The sequence below is a fragment of the Dermochelys coriacea genome, chromosome 14 (assembly GCF_009764565.3).
Source record: "Dermochelys coriacea isolate rDerCor1 chromosome 14, rDerCor1.pri.v4, whole genome shotgun sequence".
Taxonomy (NCBI): domain Eukaryota; kingdom Metazoa; phylum Chordata; order Testudines; family Dermochelyidae; genus Dermochelys; species Dermochelys coriacea.
Window position 1 is genome coordinate 719,927 of NC_050081.1, and position 11,934 is coordinate 731,860.

Consider the following 11,934-nt stretch of genomic DNA (forward strand, 5'->3'; position numbering starts at 1 on the left):
GAGGGGCTCTGAGCCAGGGTCTCCCTACGTCCGTCCAGACCTGAGGGGGGCTCTGAGCCAGGCTCTCCCTACGTCCGTCCAGACCTGAGGGGCTCTGAGCCAGGTTCTCCCTACGTCCGTCCAGACCTGAGGGGCTCTGAGCCAGGTTCTCCCTACGTCCGTCCAGACCTGAGGGGCTCTGAGCCAGGTTCTCCCTACGTCCGTCCAGACCTGAGGGGCTCTGAGCCAGGTTCTCCTTACGTCCGTCCAGACCTGAGGGGCTCTGAGCCAGGTTCTCCTTACGTCCGACCAGACCTGAGGGGCTCTGAGCCAGGCTCTCCCTACGTCCGTCCAGACCTGAGGGGCTCTGAGCCAGGTTCTCCCTACGTCCGTCCAGACCTGAGGGGCTCTGAGCCAGGCTCTCCTACGTCCGTCCAGACCTGAGGGGCTCTGAGCCAGGTTCTCCCTACGTCCGTCCAGACCTGAGGGGCTCTGAGCCAGGTTCTCCCTACGTCCGTCCAGACCTGAGGGGCTCTGAGCCAGGTTCTCCCTACGTCCGTCCAGACCTGAGGGGCTCTGAGCCAGGTTCTCCTTACGTCCGTCCAGACCTGAGGGGCTCTGAGCCAGGCTCTCCCTACGTCCGTCCAGACCTGAGGGGCTCTGAGCCAGGTTCTCCCTACGTCCGTCCAGACCTGAGGGGCTCTGAGCCAGGTTCTCCCTACGTCCGTCCAGACCTGAGGGGCTCTGAGCCAGGCTCTCCCTACGTCCGTCCAGACCTGAGGGGCTCTGAGCCAGGTTCTCCCTACGTCCGTCCAGACCTGAGGGGCTCTGAGCCAGGTTCTCCCTACGTCCGTCCAGACCTGAGGGGCTCTGAGCCAGGTTCTCCCTACGTCCGTCCAGACCTGAGGGGCTCTGAGCCAGGTTCTCCTTACGTCCGTCCAGACCTGAGGGGCTCTGAGCCAGGCCCTCCCTGTGTCCATCTATCTGTCCAGACACCCTCGCCTGGGTCCCGCTGAGTGCATGTCTGGAGGTGGAGCCCCCATGACTATCCATTTGTCTGCTGAGGCGGGAAGCCGCCACCGACCCGCCCTGCGCGCGCTCTGCGATACTCTAGCTAGGGCGGGAGGCGAACCTAGAACGTTCCAGAACCTGTTGTCGCTATTATCAATGAGCTGGTCTCCTCTGTCCCCCGAGACTACAATTCCCAGAAGGCAACGTGCGCCCAGACTACAGTATCCCATAGGCAGCTGGGGCCTCACGTCAGCATAGTTAGAGCATTGCATGCCGGGACAGAATGGCCGTCAGGAGCGTTGAGCCCTTGCAGCGCTCGTGGACAGCGAATGATGCAATTGCAAACACAGGTTGCCCCCATGGTTGGCGAGGGCTGAGAGGTGACCCCGCCTCGTCTTTCGGATTGGTTGAGGTTCCGACGAGACCGCACCCCCTCGGCCGTGGATTGGCTGGTCTCTATCGCGCAGTGCCTGTGCCACGCGCGCTGGAGGCGTGGTTGTCACTCTCCCTTCGCCGGACCGGCCACGTGGGCACCAGGTTGGGGCTGCGGCTGCGGGTGCGGGTCCGCCCCAGGCAGCGGGGCCCGCCGGCGCCTGCCCTGCCAACGCCCCGCGGGGGATGCCGGCGGCCGGCCCCGTGCGCGTAACCGCGGCTCCCCTTGCTTGTCCCGCAGGTCCCGCCGCCTGCCAGACGCACCATGAGCGTGGGGTTCATAGGAGCCGGGCAGCTCGCCTTCGCCCTGGCCCGGGGCTTCACCGCTGCAGGTGGGTGCTGCGGGGCCCCGCTTGCTCCGACTGCGCGCCGGGCTCCCGGCCGGGCTCTCCCTTCCCCGCCCCCTCTTGTCTTTCCGCCGGAGCTTCGGCCCGGAGACGCTCCTGTGTTGCCCCGGCGAGTTCCAGCCCCAGGCCCTGCGCTGGTGCCTGCGCTGATCCGCAGCACAAGAGAGGGGGAGGGAGGCTGGGACGGGGGCGTGAGCAATGAGTTTTCTTCAGAAACTTGGCTCTGGGGGGTGGCAACCTTGCCATCTTTTCTGCGATCTCATGGACAGTCACAGGAGTTTGCGCAGCAGAGTTTAGGATCCAGGAAAGTTCATGGCTGGCTAAATGGAGTCTGCAGATTTATAGAAGGAAAATTGTTCTTTCCCACGGGTCTGGGAGAGACAAAGTAGAGAAATAGAAATAATGGATGCGAGCTCCCTGGGGAGTGTAAAGAAAATTTTTAAAAGATGTAAGCAAAACTTAAATATGACACTTTTATATATCAAAGTACATGTCCCCAAGTTTGCAGATGACACTAAACTGGGAGGAGAGGTGGATACGCTGGAGGGTAGGGATAGGATAGAGAGGGCCCTAGACAAATTAGAGGATTGGGCCAAACGAAATCTGATGAGGTTCAACAAGGACAAGTGCAGAGTCCTGCACTTAGGACGGAAGAATCCCATGCACCGCTACAGACTAGGGACCGAATGGCTCGGCAGCAGTTCTGCAGAAAAGGACCTAGAGGTTACAGTGGACGAGAAGCTAGATCTGAGTCAACAGTGTGCCCTTGTTGCCAAGAAGGCCAATGGCATTTTGGGATGTATAAGTAGGGGCATTGCTAGCAGATCGAGGGACGTGATCGTTCCCCTCTATTTGACATTGGTGAGGCCTCATCTGGAGTACTGTGTCCAGTTTTGGCCCCACACTACAAGAAGGATGTGGAAAAATTGGAGAGAGTCCAGCGGAGGGCAACAAAAATGATTAGAGGACTGGAACACATGATTTATGAGGAGAGGCTGAGGGAACTGGGATTGTTTAGTCTGCAGAAGAGAAGAATGAGGGGGGATTTGATAGCTGCTTTCAACAGCCTGAAAGGGGGTTCCAAAGAGGATGGTTCTAGACTGTTCTCAGTGATAGCAGATGACAGAACAAGGAATAATGGTCTCAAGTTGCAGAGGGGGAGGTTTAGGTTGGATATTAGGAAAAACTTTTTCACTAGGAGGGTGGTGAAGCACTGGAATGTGTTACCTAGGGAGGTGGTGGAATCTTCTTCCTTAGAAGTTTTTAAGGTCAGGCTTGACAAAGCCCTGGCTGGGATGATTTAGTTGGGGATTGATCCTGCTTTGAGCAGGGGGTTGGACTAGATGACCTCCTGAGGTCCTTCCAACCCTGATATTCTATGTAGACTAGCACTGTAACAACAAAAGGTGTGAATTAAAACTACCCCATTTATTTGATGCAAATTTGTGTATTTCATCCCTAAGGCACAGGGTTCTTGAGAATGTGAGAGTTTTTTAGTGGAGAGCCATTAGGATCAGTATGTACGTCAGTGAGCCAGAAGAAGAGATATGTTGTGAGGGGACAACATGAGTGTGGGGGAATGACCAAGTTCGGAATGACCAAGTTCAGAATAACCTGGATAAATAACAGTGAAGAAGTTCTGGGGTAAGCAAGACACATGGAACCCAAACTGAAGTTACCTGTCCCTTTCCTAGGGATTTTGGCTGCTCATAAGATCACAGCAAGTTCCCCAGACACTGACCTCCCAACTGTATCTGGACTGAGGGTAAGTTCCAGTGTTTGTAAGATCCAAACTCCTGCCCACAGAAATCCCGTAAAGATCTCAATATGTTTGCAGTGGCCACAAGTAGGACTCCTATGTTCGATATTGCATGTTGTTTTCTCTCCTTGGCCCAATAAGGCTCTTTTAGGGTCTGAATCGTCTCACATCTGAACTTCCTGCCATTGGCAGTTGGATTCACTTATTGCCAACGGTGGACACAGAGCCAGGAAAGGTGAGTGGTTCCCATCTTTGGGGCAAAGAGTTTCTTGCCCAGAGAAGCCAATTGAGAACCACTCTGGGAATCTGAAGTTACAAATAGAGTCAATAGTTACACGTTCAAAGTGCATGACTGCACTACAGTGAAAATGCAATGTGGAACTGATTGTGAGCTATAAAGGCCAGGGATGTAACTTTGCTTCTTCCCCCATAGTAACTAAAAAAATAAACTGTCCTGTTCTCACTGGATTACTGCTGTACTTTCTGCTGATCAAGTCTGTCTCTGTATGACTCTTAGTGAACAAGATTATTCTCTGCTGGTGGCTGACCCAGCTTGGCTGAATCCTAATCCCAAATGCCATTTCTAAGAGCTGAGAATGCAAGGAAGTTCTAGGAATGAGGTGCTGTTGCTATGTAACTTTCAAATTATTCCAGAAAATAGGTGTAAACTTCACTATAAGTAACAAGGAAACAGTCAAAAACAGCGATGTTCTGTTCCTGGCTGTGAAACCTCCCATCATTCCCTTCATTCTGGACGAGATTGGCTCAGATATAGAGAATCGCCACATCGTGGTCTCATGTGCTGCTGGTGTCACTATCAGCTCCATTGAGAAGGTGAGGAACAGTGTGCTGCACAGCTCTGATGGGGGCAAAGGGCCTGGGGATAGGGCTACATGCCTGCACCTACGTGCATCTGCACCTGAAGCTTCTTGAAGTCAGGGTACTACAACTCTAGAAAGCTTTTCCCAGAGGGCTGGAGCTCTGGGTATCTGACTTTGAGACTGACTTGTTCTTCCAGCTGCCAGAAGTTGAGTACAGTGTTCATTTCTGGCACTGGGAGCACTACAGCTCATGCGTTAAGCACCATTTGCCTATGAGACTCTGGCCCATTTCTGGACTGCAGCCAATTTTTGGAGGCACAAAGGTTGCACTAAGCCCTGTTTGCACCTCCTAATCATACCCAGGATAAGCTAAAACAGTCACTAACTTACTCCCTGGCTGCAGTGGTCCGTAAGGGGCAGTCTGGAAGCCCGGAATAGTCAGAGTCTAAGTGCTATGGATTCCAGCAACACAGATGGAATGTCCCAGTCCTACAAAGGGGTGTAGTAGGTCTATTCTGGCCCAAGACCACCAGGGAATCCTTCTTATGCCAGTAGGGAGGTCCATATGGTTTCAAGACCCTCTGCAGCAAGATTGTCATGCAATGCCTGGGAAGCGTCCCAGAATCAGGGCCTGTGTCAATAGGATCTTGGCATCGTCCCTGTTCGTTCCCCATCATTGTATGAAACTTTAATTGGTCTTGTGTTTCCCTGCTGAGGGCTGCCAGCCCCCTTGCATTCATGGAGACTCATTATGTTAGATGTCTGCAGGAGCTACCCCCATGGAGACTACAGGGGTCATGTTAGGATGATAATGCTTCTGCTACCAAGGGATGGGCAGGCTCTGCCCAGCACTCTAACTGAGTTTCACCTGCATCCCCAGGGACATTGCATTAAGCGCTTGTCCCCTTTGGCAAAGGCTTAACAGAGGGAATCTTGATGACCATCCTGCAGAAGTGCTTGGGGGTGGGGTGAGGAAGAGGTCCTTTATCCTGCTGGATTCCCTCTGACCTTTAGGAGTTTCCTAGAGGGGGGTTTACTCCAGATGTAGAAGGTGTATTAAATCTGGTTCATTCTCTCTCTCTCCCCCTTTCTGTCTCCAACTCTTTCCCATCCCAAGAAACTCTCTGCCTTCTGTCCCACCCCAAAAGTGATCAGGTGCATGACTAACACACCTGTGATTGTGCGGGAAGGTGCTACCGTCTATGCCACAGGGACTCACGCAGAGGTGGAAGATGGGAAGCTCCTGGAACAGCTGATGGCTAGCGTGGGCTTCTGCACTGAAGTAGAAGAGGACCTAATAGATGCTGTTACAGGCCTCAGCGGCAGCGGCCCTGCTTATGTAGGTGCCACTTCCTTGGGTTATGCAAGTCAAGTGGAGAACATTGAACTTCTAAGTGCTGAGAACACACTTGCATCTTAAAATGGTATCAGATTAGGCTGCAGATTTGACCAAAGGGATATATTTGAATTTCTAATCACCTAGAGTTAAGCATCAGAGGGGTAGCTGTGTTAGTCTGGATCTGTAAAAGTGGCAAAGAGTCCTGTGGCACCTTATAGACTAACAGACGTATTGGAGCATCAGCTTTCGTGGGTGAATACCCACTTCGTTGGATGCTACGCACGAAAGCTCATGCTCCAATATGTCTGTTAGTCTATAAGGTGCCACAGGACTCTCTGCCGCTTAATCACCTGGAGTGTGTAATTTATAACCTGTAGGTGTCTTGTTCAAAGCCAGGCCAGCTCAACAATTAGAATCTGTTAGACTATGCTTGGCCTCTTAGTAATGAGTGTGGGTTTCTGTTCAGTGCCTAGTGGACAAGTGTCCACATTACAAAAACTGGGTGCTAATTGGGCCACTTGTCGGCAATTTCATCTGAGGCCAAGGATGGAATAGCCTCAGAGTCTGAATCGCCCTGCTCAAGACTGAGGCCCTCTGGGTGCATGTGAAGCTTGGTTGGCAGCACGTGCTGGGGAGCCTGAGGATTGAGTTCCTGGCTGACCAGTCTGTCATCTTCGTTTGCTTAAGAGATTGTCCTCAACAAAGAGTGATTTTTATCACGTCCCTTTAAGTGGTGGGGATCCACAGTGACCCCAGAGCCTTGGGCACTGTCCCTCTGCCTGGGAATGTCACAGCTTTGAGGGCACACATTAGTCTCAACCTCGGAATCGCTGTCATGCTGTTTCTGGTCTCTCAGGCATTCACAGCCCTGGATGCTCTGGCAGATGGAGGTGTGAAGATGGGGCTTCCTCGCAGGCTAGCTGTCCGACTTGGAGCCCAGGCCTTACTGGTCAGTATCTTCTCTTCCATACTCCATTCAGTTCATATGTGGTCCATCCAGATAGTCTGCAAGCGCCTGAATCAGATCAGGTCCACGAGGACAGTTTTTTCACATAAAGATCTCCCTGGGTGGAATTTCCCAGAGATACTGGAGTTGCTGATGGCTCTGAGGGAGGCTGGAAAGAGCGAGGCCCTTACTCCTCTACAGACTTACAACTCTGAGCTTGGTTTCCAGTAGCCCTGCAAATGTGAGAAAGGGGCCCATTGCCTACTGTAGCCGTCTAGCAGCAGGGAACTGGAACTCACAACTGTTGGGAATCCTTTTGGTCCTATTTCTGACACATGTTTTCCCTCCCTCTCCTGCTGCAGGGCGCTGCCAAAATGCTGTTGGAATCTGAGCAGCATCCTGGGCAGCTGAAGGACAATGTCTGCTCACCTGGGGGAGCCACCATCTATGCCCTGCACTTCCTGGAGAGTGGAGGCTTTCGCTCACTGCTCATCAATGCCGTGGAGGCTTCCTGCATTCGCACAAGGTGAGCAGGTGTAAGGCCTCCCTGACGCTTGGCAGCTGTTTCCCTAAAGGAAAGGCTGCAGAGTTCTGCTGCTCCTTTCTGTCTAGATGCCTCCTTCTCCTTTGTGGTTCTGCTCTTCCCACTGACTGACAGACTTTTCCTGCAGGGAGCTGCAGCACATAGCGGATCAGGAGAAGGTCTCCCCGGCTGCCATTAAGAAGACACTTCTGGATAAGGTGAAGCTGGAGTCTCCCTCTGTTTCCATGGCTTCTGCCAACAAAGTCAGTCTGTTCAGCAGCAGCTGGGCGCCCAGCAGCAAGAAGAACTGAAGGGATGAGGCTCGGCCAGGCACCAGCCCTCTTGCATGCACTTTCATCTCACTCTGTAAAGGAAAAGCTCTAGTCCTAAGCATTCCCAGCCCTTGCCTGGCTCTCTGCCTGCAGCAACTTTGGGAGCGGTGCAAAGCTGTAGAGAAGGGACCTTAACTTCCAGTTGAGGGTGGGAACATTGTCACTAGCACTTCCTTCCCTTTAGGGGCGGGCACTTGCTGCGTTACTGGCACAGCTGGTTGTCAGGGACACAAAGTGTCTCCTTGGGGCAGTGGGCTGGCTTCTCCGTAAAGCTAGTCCCTCCATCCCCATTAATAATCTCCTGGACAGTCATTTATTTTGATGGGCTTATTTTAAGGGGCATCCTGCTGCTACTTGGCTCTGAAGGTTAGAGCGGGGCCTTGGGCCCCTCATGGCCCCATGGCTCTTATCCCCATCTTTTTCTTCACCACCCAGAGTAGAATCCATCCCCTCTGTACATCATACTGGGGTTGGGCTCAAAGTTGTCTTCCACTGAGAGCAGCAGCCTTGCTTTCCCCTCAGCCAGAATCCACGTTTCAGTAGCTGCATGATGCAGCCCACATATTTTTCTGTGCAGATCTCAGAGCATATGTCTCAGCCGGGCCTGCAAAGCACACAAGGCACTGGAAATCTGAACATCCCCCTTCTGAGCACACTGTTGGGGCCACAGCCACTTGTCCTCCTTCAGCACCCTTCCTGGATGAATGGTTCAAAAAGCCTCAACTCAAGCAAGTGTTCCCTTTCCCTTCTGCCTGTGAACAGGGTCCAGTCCCAGCCTTACCACCACTGAATGCTTCAGTTTTCATCCCATGTCTGAAATGCTTTCTGTGTTTCTTGGCGTGTTCTCTACATGCTGCCTTGGAGGCAGAGAGGGGAGGGGGAACCCCCATTTAGGTCACATCTGGTTCCAGTCCCCAGCAGGATTTGCCCATTTCCCAGTGTCTTGTCCAGTTGTGTATGCAGAGGCTGTCAGCCCTTCCCTTGGAGCTGATTTCACAGGATTCCTCCATATACATGTGGTTCCTTTATAACTTCATCTCATTCCCCAACATTTACATCAGTCCTTGATGGTTTCCAGCTTCACCACCCTTTGTGCTCCAGCTCAAACTGAAAACTTTCTCCACTTTGTACTGCAGCCCTGGCAGTTTATCCCCTGGCCTTGCTGCACTCTTTCTCTTTTTTCCTACCCTCTCCTCTTATCTGTCACATGCCCTCCCATCTCCAGCTCCCTGTAAGGTGGTGCACTAAAGGGAGAGAGGAGAAATGCGTGGGCGGGCAGACACTAGCCATGGAGGTGGGTGTTGAACCTCTGTCCAGTTACATTAGGAGCCACACCAGGACTAGCAGCACAGGCAGGTGCCTATCAGTATTTCACTCTCTGCCTTGTGTGACTCATTTACAGTAAGGGGCTAAGATGATCTATGTTTACATAGCTTCCCTGCCCCTGCTCCCCCCCCCATGGAAGCGCTGTTACACACCAAAGAATCGCATGGGGTAGACAACAGCTCCCTGCCCTCCTTTTGCTTGGGTGCAGTGGAAGCCAGCAGGCATGGCAATGATAAACATTGGTGGATAAACATTGTTCTAGACCATTTTCTACTTCTATTCCAACGGGGCAGGGACAGGAGCAAGAAGGAAAGTCTGTCTGCAGGTGCTAGCATTGTTCTTGATCTGTCAGCATCCTGGTCCGCTGCTGGCCCTAGAAGGGAGGTGGCAGCAGCGCTTCACTTGCTGGGTAGTCTCCTCACCCAGCCCGTGGCTTCTGTCTCAGAGCTGAGGTTTACAATCTGGTGGTGTCAGAGCCTCGGCGGCCAGGCCTCTGTGCATAGACCCTTGGGGCTGAGATCTAGCACAGGTACCACGTAGAGCACAGAAGGGTCTCTGGAAGTGTGTCCCCGCTAGGCAGACATGGGTCGGCTCAGCTGAGACAAACCCACCTTCCTGCAGCCGAGGGAAGGGGGCTAGTCTGAGCCTCTGCACGTGTGTTTGTAGCACACTGTCTCAAGCCCAGCTAGCACATCTGTGGCCTGGGCTGGGAGGCTCACTCCCCGCTGCAGTGGAGACATGCTGCATGCGGCACAAAGGTGAAAGCTTTCTTGCTGTCCCAGCTCCTGCTTGGCAGAGGCAGCATGGGACGCTATTGCTGAATTACACACACTTGCTCCCCCTCCCTCTTTCCAGAATAAACTTTGCTTCTCAGCCTGGGGCTAGTGTGAACTGTGTGGACTTGGAGTGTGTCCCTTCACTGGCAGGGTGCCCAGCTGTCACCAGCATCTCCTGCTCTGTACTGCACTCATTTTTAGCCCCCTGAGAGGGTTTGTTTTTATTGGAGGCTAATTCCTAAAGGTGGGAGATTAAAGTCCAACCTTGCTCTTCACCCTGGCTCCTGGGGGCAATAGCACAGAGGCTGTGCTCACAGGTTCATTAGCTCTTGCTTTTAGTGGTTTAAAACATGGAGGGAAAACCCCTTCTGGCTGAAATGTGCCAGTTAAAGGTCTTGAAATTGTAATCCCCTGAGAGCCTGGCCTGGGCTTCTGCACCTCTAACAAAAAGCCACTGTGCCTGTCACTAGGATCACAGCAAGGAAGCAGAGCTGCACTGTGGGCTGGGCCTGCGATGGTGAGCACAGCACCACAGTGGGGTAGAAGCAGAGCACACCCAGGGCCAACCTGCATAAATTACTGCAGCCTAAATCGTGGAAAGGGGGCAACACAGCCTCCTTCCCCACCACGTGCACTGCAGTCACTGGCCTTTGTTGGAGAAAGGAATGTTCTAAACAGGGAGTTGTGTGTAATAAAGAACCAGCAGCACTAAAAGGTTTCTGTCCTCCAAAGAAGGCGCTGCAGGATGGGCCAGTGCCCTTCTATCACCCAGGGGAGGGAGCCCTGGAAGGAAAGCCTTGCTCTAGCACTCATTTTACAAGCTGGGCTTCAGAGAGTTCTAGCCCAGCTGGTCTTCTGGTCACCCCCTGAGAAGGGCCCATCAACCCCCCTTCAAAACATATGCAGGGTTTGGCTTAATTTGTCCCCCTCCATGTGTTGTTACATGGCACTCTTCAGCTATTGTTGAATATCCTAGATTGAGAGCATATCCCTCCAAGGACATAGTACCTTTAGCCAGCATGTCACCCTAATTCCTGTGTGATGCTGTGCCTCTGAGTACCATGATGTGCACATATCCCTCTCTTACCCTTCTGCTGACATTTTTTTAGACTGGAAACTCTTTGGGCCAGAACCCATGTCCTCATGTTTATGCAGCACCCACTCACCCCAGTGCTACAAAATAACAATTCCAGCAGGAGCACAGGCAGCTGCTGGGCCTGGCCTCGGGAGAGCAGCACTTCACATGCAGGAAGTAAGCCTCCCCCCAATGCATTTTTGGCTGTGACTTGCTTTAGCACCATCACAGGCACCTAAACAAGAAGCAGCTGCAAAACCCTCTTTCCTGTGTCAGCATTTCCAGTAGCCACCCTGGTGCTCCCTGCCCTTTCAGCAGCACTGAGAAAATGTAGATACAGCAAAGAGGAGCTGCTGAAGAGAAGTTGGGGTGAGGGAATTTCTAGGGGAGAGGACTTCATGTTGCAGGGTGGGTAGCACAGTGTGGTGATGGTCTGATCTTCTGTATAAGGTATTTATATCTGCAGGGCACAATTGACAACAAAGTGTACTGATGCAAAGAGTGTGACATTTGGTCAGTTTGTCAGTCCCTGTCTATCCCTGTACATCTCCCAAGTTCCATCCAAACCTATCTAATTAGTAATACTGCACACAGCCCAGGGCGCTGGGTAGGACCTGACTTATACCTGCACAAGACAAGAAGTTTTCTACTCAGGCAGTTCTCCATCACATACCCTTTTATCACGGACCCATCCCTTCAAGTGAGCAACTCCACAGAGCTGGCTTTTGTCTCCCAATAAGTACCTTTACTTGTTTAGACTGACATAATTCACCACGCTACTGAGGGGCAAGGCACTAGCCCCTTTAATCTAAGATCTGTCTGTTACCACAACACCTGTACTGTCTATTAGAGGGACCCACAGCACAGCAAAAGCCGGGAAGTTGTTAGTAGCTGTGTGTAAATGCAAGCACCTGGAGTCCTGGGAAAGGGGCTAGAAGAGAGAAGCTCTGAGCTTTCTTGGTTTAGTATAGTGTTCATTTCCCCTGGGGAGAGTCCTGAATATTGGAACAAAGCGCCCAGCATAGGTGACTATGAGTTTCTGGGGACATTCCTAAGGCTGGAAAGTCAGGGGCCCTGCAGAAAGCCTGACAGTGGAGAAGGGGACTGAGGTTCAGTAGAAAGAGCTAGTGCTTCCCCCTGGCTGAGGGAATGATGTGAACTCTGAGACTCCAACCCAGGTCTGGTAGCTATTGGGGCTCCATTTGGGAGGGAAGTTTTTGACCATGATCCCAGGGGAATCTTGGTTGGTGAGCAGGAGGTTAAAACTG

The 11,934-nt window shown here is 52.5% G+C and overlaps 1 protein-coding gene across 3 annotated transcripts; it reads left to right on the top strand.

The window, feature by feature from the left end:
- Positions 1-1,363: 1,363 nt before the first annotated feature.
- PYCR1 (pyrroline-5-carboxylate reductase 1) lies at positions 1,364-9,688 on the top strand. 3 transcript variants are annotated; one of them, XM_043496518.1, is made up of 9 exons: positions 2,220-2,266; positions 2,486-2,492; positions 3,154-3,175; positions 3,464-3,534; positions 4,183-4,362; positions 5,467-5,688; positions 6,545-6,637; positions 6,997-7,160; positions 7,306-9,688. In XM_043496518.1, the coding sequence occupies exons 1-9, from the start codon at positions 2,235-2,237 to the stop codon at positions 7,466-7,468; spliced, it is 954 nt and encodes a 317-aa protein (XP_043352453.1). In that variant the 5' UTR covers positions 2,220-2,234; the 3' UTR covers positions 7,469-9,688. The 3 variants fall into 3 exon arrangements, with proteins under 3 accessions (XP_038227665.1, XP_043352454.1, XP_043352453.1); XM_038371737.2 differs by lacking the exons at positions 2,220-2,266; positions 2,486-2,492; positions 3,154-3,175 and adding exons at positions 1,364-1,527; positions 1,664-1,754; XM_043496519.1 differs by lacking the exons at positions 2,220-2,266; positions 2,486-2,492; positions 3,154-3,175 and adding exons at positions 1,516-1,643; positions 1,682-1,754.
- The last annotated feature ends 2,246 nt before the right edge of the window (positions 9,689-11,934 follow it).

Coding starts and splice junctions, on each gene's coding strand:
- PYCR1 (XM_038371737.2), top strand. CDS start 1,688: ATGAGCGTGGGGTTCATAGGAGCCGGGCAGCTCGCCTTCGCCCTGGCC. Junction 1,755..3,463: donor CCGGGGCTTCACCGCTGCAG/GTGGGTGCTGCG, acceptor TCCCTTTCCTAG/GGATTTTGGCTGCTCATAAG. Junction 5,689..6,544: donor GCGGCAGCGGCCCTGCTTAT/GTAGGTGCCACT, acceptor CTGGTCTCTCAG/GCATTCACAGCCCTGGATGC.